The sequence below is a fragment of the Leuresthes tenuis genome, unplaced genomic scaffold, assembly GCF_036924035.1.
Source record: "Leuresthes tenuis unplaced genomic scaffold, fLeuTen1.0.hap1 SCAF_8, whole genome shotgun sequence".
Taxonomy (NCBI): Eukaryota; Metazoa; Chordata; class Actinopteri; order Atheriniformes; family Atherinopsidae; genus Leuresthes; species Leuresthes tenuis.
Genome location: NW_027325362.1, coordinates 14,633,479 through 14,649,649, shown reverse-complemented (window position 1 = coordinate 14,649,649; position 16,171 = coordinate 14,633,479). Strand labels below are relative to the sequence as shown.

Sequence of the window (16,171 nt, the reverse complement as noted above, 5' to 3'; positions counted from 1 at the left end):
GTCTTTAACCACCCTGGAGCATAACTTGTCTGGGCTGTATACACCTAACTTCTACCAAAAAAGTTAACTCTAAAAGTGGTGGGTGCAGTGAGAAAAACAAGGATGAGAGAAGCAAAGAGTGAAGGAGGCAAAACCAGAAAGTAAATACAGTAGTAAAAAGTCATTATCAAGTTGAAAATATCAAATATAATCTGACTGCTTATCAGCAGTGGTCGCCATAAAGAAGAGTATTTGTATTTATTATAGAAAATGTCATGCAGCCTTTTTTACCTACATATAGAGCGCACCAAAGTGTGTGATATGTGATTATCTTGTGCAGACTGCAAATGAACTCCTTGAAGAAAGGTTTACCTCAAAATCCAGCAGACATTGTATTTTTTCTCTTTCTCAGAGTTCTAGCTTTCTATTCAGTGAGCTTCAGTGTGATTTGTTGAGGTGCAGAGATACTGCAGCAGCTCATCTTAGTGCACAAGTAAGATATCAGATTGAGCTGAAAGGTTCCCTAATGTTTAAAGCAGAAGCTATTCAGATGCAATGAGGTTTCTTTTTTTTCTTCCAGGCATACAATTTGCAGGTTCAGTTTTGGTGGAAATGATTCATGAAGAAATGTATTCCTCTGCCGTATCTTAACACTGTTGTTTCTTTGGAAGTTTGGAAGAACACCAGGGGTTTCTGTTCTTCATTTGACCTTTGACTATTGAATTGGATATTTTATTTTCATTTTTAGGCCATATCATCAACAATACCAAAACATAACAAAATAGCATTGATCTACCTCAAACTATATAAAAGATCTATGTAAGCAGATGGAGAAAATTCAGACAAATATCCCTTTTAGTTTTTTATTAAAGATCAGCAACTCTTTTACACTTGTAATTATCAGTACAGTACAGTACATTATATCAGCTTTCTATGATTGGCATCAGCCACTGGCAAAATATATTGAGCACCAACTAATCCTCTTTCAGCAAGTGGTGTTATGCAGTTTAATCAATGTTAGCTATGTGCTGTGCTGTTTTCACAGCATGTTGGAGGGCTTCTTTGTAAGATTTGGTGCAGCTGCTGCTTTAATTTACTTGGAAATTATTGTTGTTGAGAAGGAAGAAAATGTGTTTCTTATTGTGTTTTTGGATGAAACTAAAGGTCTCACAAGTGGCTGTAAAAGTAGGTGTTGACCAAGCAGCACTATGAACATCAAATGTACCTCCAAACTCCCTTTAGCCAGTCAGCTATACGACTGAATAAAGCACATTTGGAGCTGTATAAAGTATATGTCACAGAGACATCAATTCATGGAACAAATGCTGGCTCATAACTCACTTTAAGGGTAACTAAGCAAAAAAGAGTCCCGACACAGTGAAAGAGTCATGTTCATGTGAGAAAATGAGAGAGTAAGCAAGACTGATAAACAGCATGCGCCACAGACACCAAGAGACAGATGGAACGAGAGATGCAGAAAAACACATCATGTTTGAGAAAAGAAGGGTTCAGAGATAGCAAAAGGCTGAGATAGAATTAATAAACGGAGATACACTGACATGGAGAAATGCTTTATTATGTTCTGGCAAGAAAAAAATGCAACTATTAAGAAAAAGAAAGTATAAGAAAATTGCAGTAAGGAGTAAATCAGCTAAAGTGAACTGACATGTGGAGCCAGAGATATAAAGCAGGTCTGGAGTGGACAATGAGGTGAACCCAGCATTGCTGACAACAGCATAGCTTAAGGATGGAGAGGGAGGATTCACAGACCATTGACACATGAAAGACTGAGAGAGAGGTACCACAGAGATTTACAGCGAAGTACTGATATGTCACTTCAAAGAAGGACTGGAAGTCATTCATTGTCTTTATCAGACAGGCTTACGGGAAGTGGCATGAAATAGATGATGTTTGATAGAAATGAGTGCAAAGCTTGGCTTGTGTTTTTTATGGCTCTCTTATTGATCAGAGCAATAAAAGTCACAGGGATGTCAAGAAAGGCAAAGATAAATTTTGGGAACATCTTCACAATGTGGCATTTGACTGAAGCAGTGCTGTGGATAATGATGCATTTCACATTAAGTGTAATATGTTTATATGTTGTTTAAAAAGCAAAGTAGTAGTTTTATTTCAGCAATGACGTGTAACAGAATACAGTCATGCCAAACGAATTACATTTGGAAATGAAAGTTCTTCATTTTTGACTGTAAAGTGCTATGAGAGAGTTCTAAAGCACAACAACTGTGACTCTTCCCAGAATTGCTGCTAACATCCATTAGCATGAACACTGGTACAGAAAATAAGTCTGTCCAGCTCTATTGCACTGTTGAATCGATCCAATGGGAAACAGAGAACAAGACCAAAGGTTCCATCTCATCAACCTTACTTCCTCTGTCTTCACCCAGTCATTCAGGTGAAACACAATACTTGTCCATGAATGTGAGTTTGAAACCACCTTAGGCTTAAGTCTCAGTCTTTCACATCTCCTACCAGTTCTTACATCAGCATGCATCAGATTTTAGCTTCTGCAGCACAGTGCTATATAAGGCCATTATAAAATGATAGGAAGCAATGCCCCGCTCAGGTAGTGCAAAGTGTCATTTTTCAAAATAAAAGCACATGCGTTTACACAGACTCACAGAGCACGAATATGTGACAAGACAACGTTTAAATCACTGCTAGTTTAGGCGCCCATGACTGACAGAGTGTGTGTATGTGCTGTGTGCTTGTGTGTGTGCTTCAGGGTTTGTTTGGTTGGCCAGCGCATGGCCTGAGTACATTCTTTTCTATTTAACTACTTCTTTTAAGAACAAGCTGTCAAGTGGAATGTGTTTAACGCTTGTGTACAGCTTTTGCTAAAGTGTTTGTGCTAAAATGTGCAAAGAGAATATAGAGATGTTTGCATTCATATCTCTGGGTTGTTTACTTGGTGGACGAGACTTTGGCAAGGTCATGCAAAATGTTGCACCCTAAGTTTGAGTGAATGTGTGTACGTGTGAGTCGTACGTGTGTTGTTTCACACTCAGGATGAGCTCTAGCTTGTGTAAGGAGCTTTCCGGATGAGACGAAAACACAGCTGACAGCGGTGGAGGATTAGCTCTCACCGAAGAGACATCTATGTAAAGTGTGTGAGCACCTCTGTCTATTTCTAAGGGTTTGTGTGTGTTGTTTGTGAGTGTGTCTGTGATGTTTGGCATTAGGAATGTGTCACCATAAAACAACAACAGATTTCTCTATTCTTTATACAGCTGGATGTATCTATCTACAAACCTCCCTATCTGTACCGAGCATCTGTTTCATCGGCAGCTGCAGGTCATTTGAAACGCTGCACCATACAGTCGGTCCAGACTGGCTGCTGTAATTGGACCTGTACAGGATGACAGCAGCAGAGATATAACAAGATAAACTGGCAGAACATGTTCACAGTTTACTGTATGTTGTCATTAAGCCAATGCACTCAGCTGGCCAGCCAACAAGGACTCAAGTGAGCAGCGTACAGAACTGAACCAGATGAACACTAAATCCCAATGTAAGTCTCTAACACAAGCTCTCTTAAAAACGTATAGCTAAGTTGCAGAAAGTGAAAATTAAAGGAGGTACTAAAATCTGTCAGCCAACAAGAGCTGAAGTGTTTTTTTTTTGTAAAAGAGAGTTTTCTGACAACAGCATGCTGTTTATCGCAGCAACTCAAAGCCTGCACTCGAAGAGCAGGTGATTTGAGAGCTACTTATATATGAGTCCAGTAACAATGTACAATTCAAATATGTCAGTGGATGCAGTCTTTATGTCATGGACACTTTGAATTGAATTTTCTTTAGTTCCTAAATATTTCTCATGGAAGTAAGCAACAATACAAGACACCAAATGCGGGATATGTTATGATATTATCTTGCACTAGTTTGTATTCTCAGCTCACACCTGAATATGTAACAATAATTAGTTAATTGAAATAGGAATTCCTCTAATAAGGTTAAAAGTGCTCCTTACTGGGTCTCATTTCTTATTGTGGCTTTTTATCTGTTAAGTTTTATTAAATATATCCTGTCTGTTTCAGTAGTGTTCCTGTTATTAAATTTAGTGGTTATTTCTGAAAAGTGTTCACAGAGCTCACAGTGAGCATACAGATTATCCTCCAGGATATAGTAGATCCAGTAGATTTATACTGCCTGCAAAGTTTTTGTTCATGTACATGTAGATCAAAGAAAACTGTCACTTTGCAGCTGTACACCTCCATCACTCTGTGATGCTGCATTACACACGTCTCCCTTTCTTTGTAAGTTATGACACTGTACATCAAGTCTGTTTGGGCAGATCCCTAATGTATACTGTCACCAAAGCATTCACGTTTAACCTTTTGGATGTAAAAAAATCATCCTTTCATTCTTTGTCCGAGTCATCACAAGAACAGGAGGAATATAGGCTAGAGTGAGCTTGACTTTTAGGTCCCATGTACTGCGCCTGGGAAATTAGCATCTCATTAACAGCATATCGTAAACTTCTCCGATAAGAGCATCTAGCTCTACTGGTGAGACCTAAAACTGTAAGGATTTATTAACATACGTAGGTGCAACCAGCTCATTTCAAGAATGACCAATGCAGCGGTGGTTCAAATTTGCTTGGAGTTGCAAACACAAAGACTTTTTGTTTCATGTTCCAACACAGCCCATATGAGCACGAAAGCTGAAGTTTGTAAGATGCACACTTAGGTTCAGATTTTTTTTTTAAAGATTCAATAAATAATAGCCTCCCTGAGTGGGAAAAGACTTCACACTTTCTTTCTTTAACTACATTTAAAATTGTTATTGCCTCTTTATGGTTCAGGATCAGAAAGCACACATAAGCAAGGACGAGTTGTTAAAGCCATTCTTGTAACCAAACAGCAATAATAAGGAAAACTTTTAGGACATATCCAACAATCAGCTGTCCCCACAACCTACCGTCTGTGCTCAGATTTCATAAACAGCTACAATGCAAACAATGCAGCATCTACTATAGCCATGTTAAGTGCAAAATTCACTGTAAATTATGGCACAATAATTAGTGCATTGTGCAAAGCTCAGCAATTCATCCAACAGAATTTGTTTAAATACTGTCCTCCCCAAATTTTGCACTTTGAAAGGAAAATTCCAATAAATACATATGCAAGCGGGCCAGGGTTAAAAATCAGACACTAACTTATGACTGCATCTTGATTGTTAATACCAACAGTGACTCATTAAGGCCAAAAGAGGCTTTGCAACAATTGAGTAGTCAGTTCTTTGCTACAGTAAAACAGTAGAATATTCAATTAAGCGGTTACCACAAAATTCAGATTCATTCATGTTTTAATTTTAGTTAACATTTATGCTGAATGTCCTCAAGGTGTTCCTGAACTCTTGCTCCTGAGAATGGGGCATATAGATGCATGGAGAACCACTGTGCATATTAATATTATACCTCTGATCATAAGTGTTACCAGCATGAAGGCATGAGAAAACTTTCAAAAAGCTGCATGAAACAGGACAGGACACAAATTAGCTACTTGAAGTTCACAAGAAAAAAACGAAGCAATTTACATTATGTAAACTGTCAGCTTGGTTATAAACTATGTCTGACTAGGGACACTGCTGGTGCTTTAACTGCCTGTATTATATCACTGATTTTTACGTCGTCCACTAGAATTGCATCACTTCTGCTTCCTGGGTGTTTTTTGGCCATATCAATCCTACAACAGACGGGCCTTCGTGTGTGTATGTGCTTAAATATTTATTTGTGTATGATGACGAAGCTGATGTCAACACACATCTCTGTGGTATGGTGGTGAGGTCTCCGACAACCCATTTCGGTTTCTCACCAAGAAATATATTTACCATCGTAACGCATATACACACAGTACAAAAAAGAACAAACAGAGTTCACACACAGGAAATAAACTGACGTATATTTGAGAAATAGAAGCTAACAGAAAGAGATGAGTGGGAGACAACACAACTTATTGTAAAGGAGCTCTGAATGCAAATGTTGATCAACCAGCCTGGTAAGAGGCCACACTTGCGTGCATATGTGTGTCATGGCTTGGATGTGTAAGTGCGCATGTGCATGCCCTGTCTGCCTAAGGCAAGGTGAAAGGCAAGTTCTGGACTGCTGCTGGTTAGGTCTCTTCTAACATGCTTCCTTTGTCACTCTTGAACAAAAATACACATGGGCTTAAGCCTTAGGCTTTGCACATCTCCCCCAAAGGCACCTGTCTTCCCTCACACCTTCTTAACAAAAATCACACATACAGATATACACACAGACACCCAGTTTTGGCTGTAGATGTGATGCAGACACGGTGATGTCATGGATGGGAGTCATGACTCACATCTTCGCTCCCTCTGCTACTGCCATTTCTCAACTGTGTTGACCTGCACATAAATAAATATAGACTATGTAAATCATTATCAGGCTACTACAGAGCACTGTCACGAAAAGGAAACTCAAAATAAGGAAATAGACACGACTCCTGAGGATGGTCACAATATCAGAAATGATTTAAGTGAATCTGGTAACAGCTGACCTATCTGAAATGAAGAGAAGTACACAGTGTCATTTTACATTAAATCTTGACCAATCGATAAATTCTAAGTAGAAGTAAGTAATGTTACAGCTGTGTCGAGTGCAGTTCTGTTACTGCTGGAGGTATGTAACAAACTAAGACTCCTACAAGTTGTTGTAACAAATATGACTGGATTTCAGCAGCTATTTCAGTTTGAATAGCTATACATTCTGTCTCAAGCGTGATATGGTAACACAACCATGAAATAAGTTTTATGATTTTGGAGAGGTTTATTTGTGCACCTTTATCAGATAAAAGTAAACAAAAACAGTTTCTATTGCTCATTTCTTCAATTGTTACTAACAATTGTTACAATTGTAACTCCAAGCTACCTCCAACAGCAAGTCAACCCACATAGAACTATATGATAAAGTAGCCAGATTTACAGCAGAAATAATAAAGTTTTGTTTACTTTATGACGGCCTGTTTAAGATAATGCTTAAGATAAGACTTAAATGGAATCCCAATTCATTTGATTTTTATGGATTATTAGATAAACATTGGCCTTGGTTATATAGGTAAGATAATTTAAAGACTCATGATGGCTTTGTATTTAGACTGTTTTTTAAGTGGTAATGCATTATGTGTAGAACTGATGTAAGGTAACCTCCCCAAAACAGCTCCTGTCTGTGCACATTACAGTGTGATACATATGACCTTCTCTTCTTCTTTTTTGTTACTTGAATCAAAGACTAAAGATATTACTGGAAATGTTCATCATGATGAAGAAGATTAGAGAGGTGGCAACGCGATCCATCGATTCATCCATTTATTATCTTCCGTTTATCAGAGGTCGCACGTCCTCCTCCCCAGCTACAGGCAAGGCTCCTAGGGGATCCCGAGGCATTCCCAGACCAGATGGGATATATAATCCCTCCAGCGTAATCTAGGTCTGCCCCCCGGGTCTCCTCCCAAGGAGCTGTTTCCCATTAGTTTAAGCTGACAAAAGTATCAAATGGAACAGAAAAGATATAGTGAGAGCACAACTGCCGGTCTTTGGGAAGCTATCTTTGTTTCATCTGTTTTCAAAGAAAGGTGTGAAGACTCACTTTACCTCCCGTGTTGCTTGTTGCCTTTCAAATGCAAACTAGGATCGAAAGCAGCACCATAACATTATTAAAATGGTAACTCTCAAGCTGGCCCATTTTATGTCATCAACCTAGACTGTATTGTGTATATAACAGTAGCTCAACAAATTTTGTTTCCTGAAAGGGTACTAAGAACATATGAAGGCCTATAAATCTTGTTAGTCTGGGTTTTAAAACAATGTGTTATGATGGGTAAGACTGCTTGGCCAACAGGTGAGTTATGGGGTCCTGCTCAGATGTGTTGCTTGCACATGACTGAAGAATGTCAAAGCCAAAGAGCTTAACCCCACACATATATACAGCCTTACCCAAAATCACAAAAATCATTTCATATATGTTGAAATGCCTCATTAATTCTGCTCTATGATTCGTATATATAACAAACCATAACTGTCTTACTACAACTTTGCTGCAACAAAAAACGGGGACTAATAAGGGTCAAATCATGAATAAATGAATCATATCACACTTGACAAATGATTCACGAGAGTGTTTGCTCTGGTGACTCTCTCTCAACCCAGACAGCTGAGTTGTTGCCAGACTCTGTTTACAATGCTAATAATAAATAACATTACTGTAGAAAAATGGCATTATTAACCTTTTCAAAGCTCTACTCGATCATACACACGCCTGCCTGTGTATAAGGAGTTGCATGTTTGCACGTACAGACTTATGTATGTGTTTTGCTTCCTCACACACGCGCACACACAAACACCCAGAGCACACTAAGGTGACCTTTACATCCTAACAAACACCTCCCATGGCTATAGAACCACATGCACTCTCGCTGTGCCCTCTGTCACACATTTTCATCCTCATATATCTTCCACCCAACACATGTGACCCTGGAACAGATTATTGGATTAGTCTTTTAACAGCCCCGTTTGCTCAAAGACCGTGACCTTTTTTCTACTCCATCCTCTGCTTTATTTATTTTTTATATTCCTGCTGTTTTCCTCGGCTCTGACCGTCGTCCCAGTGTTTCACTATTTCTTTACCTGGCACCAGCTTTCATCATAATAAATCAACTTTAAATAACTTTAAAAGATAACTGTTTTTTTGCTGAGAATATCATATAATAATGAACAGAATACACCTTTTGCAAAATCACATGAATGTTATGAAACTTTAACACATTCGTTGAGAGATGATATTCCAAAAGGAGTATGTCCTTCATTGAAATAATCATAAAATGGAGAGACAGTCCTGAAAACAGGACCCCCAAACTAGAAACAATGCTAAAAAAAACTAACAAAACCTTTGATATGCCTGTTTCAGAACCTGCAATCATCAAAAACAAAAGGGAGCTATGTGCATGAATAGGGTTACAAAATGACCCATGTATCTTCATATCTGGATCATGTTTCTGAATGAAAAAAGTAACACCAGAAAAACTGGAGAATCTGATAGTGAGTCAGCACAAAATGGTAGAAGATAAAGGGAGATCCGTGACTGACTAACAATCTGTCAAAACACAGATGCGGTAGTAATCAGGTAGTATCGAACAAGATTTAAAACCAGTAATTAGATCTGCAGTGGCCCAGTGCAGTGTTTCAGGTGTCCAAGTCTTAACACAGGGTTTATCTTGCCTTTCAGTGCAGAATTGAAAAATATTTTTTTTCATAAGAACATTAAGGAGAATGCCTATATAAAAAAGGTGCACATTCTTTTGTCAAATGGGACTAAGATACAGTCAATCAGCTCAGATGGGGGTCCTGTATGTTTGCTGTGAGCCTGAATAAGATCAACACAGTAAATGCATTTCCCAACAGAGGCAGGTAAAATTATATTGAGACACTTCAGTGCGAGTGATATCGGGTTAATGGACTAACTTTTTTCTGCATAGAGTTGCTCCTTTGGGGCCTAAATTTTAATATAGTAAATCTGAACTGGTACATAACACAATACAACACCCCACTGTTAAATTATCAAATATTTCACCTTTAAAGACATGACACAATGTCAAAGCAGTTTGAATTTAATTTACTTGGCAGTCAATCATATTTCCATAGTGACAGACCAGTGAGGGGACATTTTCCAAACAATATGACAAATAAGTATGAGTCTGCAAATATGCCAGTTGAAATGCATGCGGAGGTAAATTTAAATGCAACACAATTCCTCTGATGACTTCTGCTTTTACAAAGTTGTGAAACTATGGTCAATTTAGCTGATGGAAAGAAAATATTCAGCAACATCAACAATTTCATCAGACTCTGTCAAAGAGGTTTTAAGAAGAATAAAAGGTATAAAAATGTTTTATTTTTTTATGTGGCATGTTTGTTGTCCTTTACTTGTCAAAGATTTGATACTTTCAACTCAAAAAGGTAGAGATCGATGTTTAAGGTCTGCAGAATATTCTAATCATTTGGATGTAAATACAGGGAAAAATCTTCCATCTTTCTGTCCCACACGGTTTTCATTCTGCCTCTCTCTTATCTTGTTGCCCTCCCAACCCTCACTGCTCATGCTACCTGTCCCCTCCCAGAGAACAATACAAGCTACCAGAGTATCTGCCCCCCGACACACACTCACTCTTCTAAGAGTCCAACTCACTTGATGAGTCCTGACAGAGCAGACAGGGTGTGGAGGCCACTGTTTTAACAGCCATTACCAGGATAGGTGCTGACAGCTAGGTTGCCTGTGCATCCTCCCTTTTTCTCTCACTCTGTTGCAGCACTTGCACGCTGTGTGTGTGTGTGTGTTTGTGTGCAAGGAAGGGTGGGGTGCAACGCTACAATTAGGGCACAGTGAAAGATGGCATTTTATCAAATACTGTGATGAAAATTGTGGAATTTATCATTCTGTCTGTGAGAGCGCTTTAATTTCAGGTGCAACTGCACGGCCGTGCAGGGAGGATAACATCTTCTTTTCAATTTGTGTGTCTGTTGTCATTTGTCTCTCTCATCTCGTAAAGGCATACAGGGCCAAGCTCACATTTCAGAACTACATAATGAAAGTAAAAAGAGCATCTAAAACTGAGAAGATAAGCAATTACACAAAAAATGCTTCTGATAAACAGCATTACAGTTGGTATTTCTATTGTGATATACAGGCATTTGAATAAGCATTACTGAATTCTTATTCAGTACTGTCAGCTGAGTGATAATTCTGCTGCAGGATCTCACAAGATTTTAGTCCTTTCAAAGATCCTAAAAGCCAAAAATAGGCTTACTGTGTATTGTATGATCTTTTATCCAACTTATCTCTTTGGTTTTAATAAGATGTGGCTTCATTGCCTGCAGTGGCTTTGTTTCATAGTGATAAAGCTACAGAATGCAGCCGCAGCGCCTGTCATCATGAAAATCAATCAGCGGCTTCAGATCCACAGTAAATACTGCACCTTAAACATCAAGGTTTATGCTCCAATCTATCTTCTTTGTTTTAATTTGGGGAAGAGCGAGATAGCAGGCATAATAGACGGCTATAAATATGAGAAGAAACAGGAAACAGGACTATTGGTTAATGCTTCACATGTAGTTGTATTGTATTTTTGTAGTTCTTTTTTAGTACAGCAGGTATTGAAAAATAATAGCAATTCACAGTCATTGTGAATATCCCTGCACATTTGTCTTAACCAATGGGAACTTTGTTTATTGTGCTATCTATTCTGTACTTAAAATAGCAGGTGGCATGGAGTTACAGGTAAATGGGATTACCTCCCATGGACCAGGCGTCGCAGAAAGTGAATATCTTTCTTCCCAATGGGCTTGATGTTCCCTGTGAGAAAAGAGCCATGTCTTGTCAGATCTGCAGAGACAGAACAAGACTAACTAATTCTTTCTTCTGTTTTGCTTTCAGCCTAAAGCAACACCAGCAGTAGGTCAACGAGACAAATCACTCTGGAGAGAAGAAGAGACAAAGACAAAGATTACTGGGATAAACAACTTCAGAAAAAAGGACTTACTTCAGAGAGTAGTGCAAAATAATAACTAGTGTGTTAGTGTGTGGGTGTGTGTATGTGTGTGTGTGTGTATGGGTGTCATTGGCATCTATGCATACATCTAAAGTATGTGTGTGGGTAGCTGAATGTGTTGATTTCTAACTGAGATTTATGCAGCACCTTGTGTTTGATGAGTTTGACACCTACAACCATCAAAAAACCTGCGGCTGAGTATCGCCATGTAACTCCTGTGTGAACCACAATCCTAAAATTGAACTGATGTCATTGCCCAGAGTGGTAATAATCATTACAATGATCGTCATAGAACAGAAGTAATAATTACTCTGTACCTAGCAGTCCCCCAAGTGCTCTGGCAGTGATCCGAGTCTGGATACAGTCTTTGGTTTCTTCATGCTTCTAATATGCACTGATGATGATGGTGGCATACACATGGCTCGCTTTCAGAACACTTGAGACCCTACTCAGGCCCAGACTTTCAAATCCAAGGACAAGAAAACTGACCTGACCTCAGCCATTACTGACTGCATGATTTTCCATAACTTCAAACAAAGGGTATTTTTGCTTTGAATCTAGTGTTGTCTGTCAGTGTGGTTGATTGTTCTCTTTTCAAATGATGTGTCATTTTGTAACCCATCTTCATATTTCCCGCATAATCCAAACTTGGTGATAAAAGAGAAAAGCAACAAAGAGACTTTCAGACTGCTGCTCTGAAAGGGGTCTGTCTAATTCTGTGACTCATCTACTGTTGAAAACATTCCCACACAACTAAATACTGATGTCAGATGCAGTCTGGAGATGACAGAAACTCTCTGAGAAGGGCGACATGTAGATAATATTTATTTTTCTGTTGCTATGACCAGAGAAAAAAAAAACTCTCCTGATCCATGTAGCAGCCAATGTACGATACAACTGGGATGTAATTCAATGCATGCAAACATTGCATTCTCTGGCCTTTTTGAAGCCTATTTATTATGCGCTTCGGCAGTGGCGCTGCTTTCTACTGATAGCTTCGTAATCCATTACAGCACATGCTTGTAACTGATCAAAGAAGTCACCTTTTGAGCTGGCTTATTATCAACATCTTATTCATCGAAAAAGGGAAAACATTTTGATACGTAGACATCATATCTGCCACCACAGTGTAACAACCTCATACGTAGTGTCTTCAAAGTGTCTGGAAAGTGAGTTTCAACGAGGGTTTGTAGCACCATAAAATAAACTAAAAGATTCACTCTGCTTTTCTGTGCTGGCACTGAGAGTGGCTCTGAATGGCATTATTCTGTAAGCTGCAGGAAAGGAGTGAAAAGCACAGTTCTGAGCTCTCCTCTGTTAGTTACTGTTGGCTCCTCCACACTTATTTTCCCATTTTTTAATGCTGTAAAACATCAATATGTTCTGATTTCTGCTCGGTTCATTTCACAGTGAGGTGACGAAACTACATGCGACCTGATTAGAAACCATTTTATTTAGCAGACATATGGATGAGCAATGATGTTTTTATGCAATCAAGCTGTAATATTTACAACCATACAATGTGGGTTGAAATTGAATAGTTTAACAAAGCAAAAAAAAACTAACAATAAAAAATGTTCTGTGTAAGTAAACAGTAGCTGCAGGTGATGTTTGTGTTTTAAGAAGAAGAAGAGTTTTGTATTCAGTGTTTATCTGCAATGAGCCACAAATGATGACGTTTCTTATGAATATTAGTTAAAATTGCAAATAAGCTGACATTGGAATGAGAATAAGTTGTCCATTTTTAGACGGATAAACTTAATTGAAAATAAATTCATCCCCAATCAGAAAATGAATAACAATGGACCAATGTTCACTGCATGGACAACAGTGGACGGTATTCACTAAAAGGAATTTTGATGACAGCTGTTCTCCAGAAGAATACTACGATCACCACGAAGGCGGTTCCCTCAGAGAATCAGCTGAAATGCAAGAGGAGTCACAAAAATGCCTACACAGAAATGCAGGAAAACAAACTGCTTTATTTATTTTTATTTTTTTATGCCATAACAAAACCGCAAAAACAAGAAATTTTTGATTTGTATCATGACTGTTTGGAAGTTTGACTTCTTTTCTCTCCTGTAATATTCACAATAGAAATTATGTCTCTGTGTTTATATCGCAGCCTGTGCAGAGCATAACTGTGCCATGAGTCACATATTTCAGCAGATGTTACATAATATATGGCAGAGATGTATCTATGCGTAGAAACTGTGTGATAAGATGCTTCTGGTGGGTGTCTGTATGTGAAGCTCCTAACTGCACTGGCAATAGGAGACTTTTTGTTAGCTATGTACTGTGAGCACATTTGTAAAAAAACACCTGATGATGGATACAGTGAAGATGACAACTATATCTATTTTCTCTTGCAAAGTCCAGGCTTGCGTCTTTCTTTTTCTGTTTGTTTGCACCGGTATTACTGACGTTCAAAGCTTTAAACTTTGTACCTGTATGATTTTATTTTTATTTTTTATTTCAACTTGATGAATAATCTCCTTTAATTTGTCTTTTGTTGTGTCCTTACAGTACATGACACATCAAAACAAAAGTACTTCCACACATAGATATCCAATAATTTCCATGATTTTTAGTCATTATTATTATTAGTTAAAATGACCAGATAGGTAGTCCGCTCATACCCCTAAATATGACCCTTAACAGCTCAAGACCAACATATGGCAACTTTCGGCATTTCCATTCAGTCAGTTCTGTCACTTCCTGGCTGAGTTTAGGCAGTAATATCACTTGGTTAAAGTTGAATCAAACACAACTGATAAAGATTAGAAAACAATTCCTGGTTAAGGCTAAAATACATTATATTTACAACACGGCCGTCATCCTAACGGTTGCCATTTTTACAGTTGATATTTTGTTGCTCTTATGATCATTACAGGTTGCAAATTCTTGCAACGTAACTCATACCTTTAGTCCTGAATTGAATTCTGACTTTAATGGCGCAGGCCTTACGGAAAATGCAGACAATTTTTTTACACCCAATTTTAACAAGTTAACATAACAAATACCTTACAAATCATTTTACCATGCCTGTGTGCCCCATTTAAATATGCTTGAAGATTATTATGGAATTTTTGCCCAGGCACACCAAAGATCATTGCCTCAACAGATTTGAACCTGAGAAGGTTTGTGTTCCCATAGTGGCAAAAGTCCTCATGGGTGTGCATGAACTCAGGTTAAAGCCCCCATTAGGTGGATCAAACAAGAACACACACTTCTTCATGTGTCCTGCAGACTTTCACCAAAGTGGCTAAACATCATTAATTTAAACATAAAAGTAGGAAGCGCTTCAAAAGTGAAAGGCTTAGCAGGTATGATATGAAAGGGGGGCGGTGACTGTTGAATGTGACATTTGCTGCACAGAAAAGAGCAGATAAAAATGTTGGAAAGCTTCTCATACAGCTTCAAACCGCAGCTCTGAACATTTTCATTGTACTAGTGCTAGTGCTCAGTGAGAAATTTTCCACAGAGGAGAAAAATGTTTTTTGTAATTTCTTTGATTGGAAACTAAATTTAATATGCATAAAGAGCAGCAGAGTAATGGCATGAAAAAAGTAAGTGTATGTCAGAGAGGAAAGAACGCAGCAGGAGGGAGAGGAAATCAATGCAAACAGGAGATGTTGTGCACTCTTAATAACCCATTGTAGTCAACAGGAGATGAGCTGAATAAAACATTAAAGCTGGTATTATGTCATTTCCACTGCACCATCCAACCTCCATGTAGAAGTCAGTGGGTGTGAGAATACAAGACCGCCACCCCACTTAGCCTGCAGTAGGGTATGCTTTCCTGACTCATCTATATTCATGACCCTGTCGCTGAAACCTCATGTTCTGCTGAGATGTGTTCTTGAAAGGTAATCACTTTACAGCAGGTGCACTTTACAGCTGGGATTCTTGAACCGCTTCATTTGAAACATCAGTGGCCGCGGATTATTTACACTGAATTAGCCTTGCTAATTGTACATTTGTAATAATCTCAAAACAAATGAGGGAGTCAGTGAGTCACAGTGAAGGCAGTCCAAGAACCAGAATATTGGATGCTACAGTTTCCTCTGTGACCCTGTATAACTGCATCATTATGTGAAGCATTTGCTGAAAATGTCAAAACAGAGATATGTCTTCAGTTGACATTTTAAAGGACAAATTTAGCACAGAGTTCATAGAAAGCCAAATCTCTTATTAAGGATACAGCAGAGTGATGGTTTCATTACTTTGCAGTACAGTATTTTTACGAGTGTGCAGTATTTGCAAAGTGACTTACAGTAACTCACAGTTCCTAAATTTAAAAAAAAATGTCATCCAGGTAATACAGTTAGTTAATTTTTAAAAACATTTCTTTGATTTAACTTCAGTTCCATTAACAAAAACAGTAACAATAATAACAATGTTAGATGTACAGAGAGTGCTTTTAATTACTAAAGCATCTTACAATTATCAAAGAGCAAGGACACACAGGAAAAGGGATTTTTTTATTTTAATCCTGTTACAAAAACACATCAGCGCAACACTGTAGCCTGTACATTTCAATAGACAGTTCCACGAATCAATGACGGATTTAAAACATTCTCCCTCTTCACCGAATCAGACACAGTATCT

General features: G+C 38.3%; 1 protein-coding gene across 1 annotated transcript in view; it reads left to right on the top strand.

The window, feature by feature from the left end:
• The window catches only part of LOC140313050 (zinc finger matrin-type protein 4), a 56,125-nt gene extending 42,158 nt beyond the window's left edge, over positions 1 to 13,967 (top strand). Inside the window, exon 7 of the mRNA XM_072390993.1 lies at positions 11,446 to 13,967. Within this exon, the coding sequence (XP_072247094.1) occupies positions 11,446 to 11,467 (22 nt within the window). The 3' untranslated portion in view covers positions 11,468 to 13,967. The remainder of the gene's footprint in view (positions 1 to 11,445) is intronic.
• The last annotated feature ends 2,204 nt before the right edge of the window (positions 13,968 to 16,171 follow it).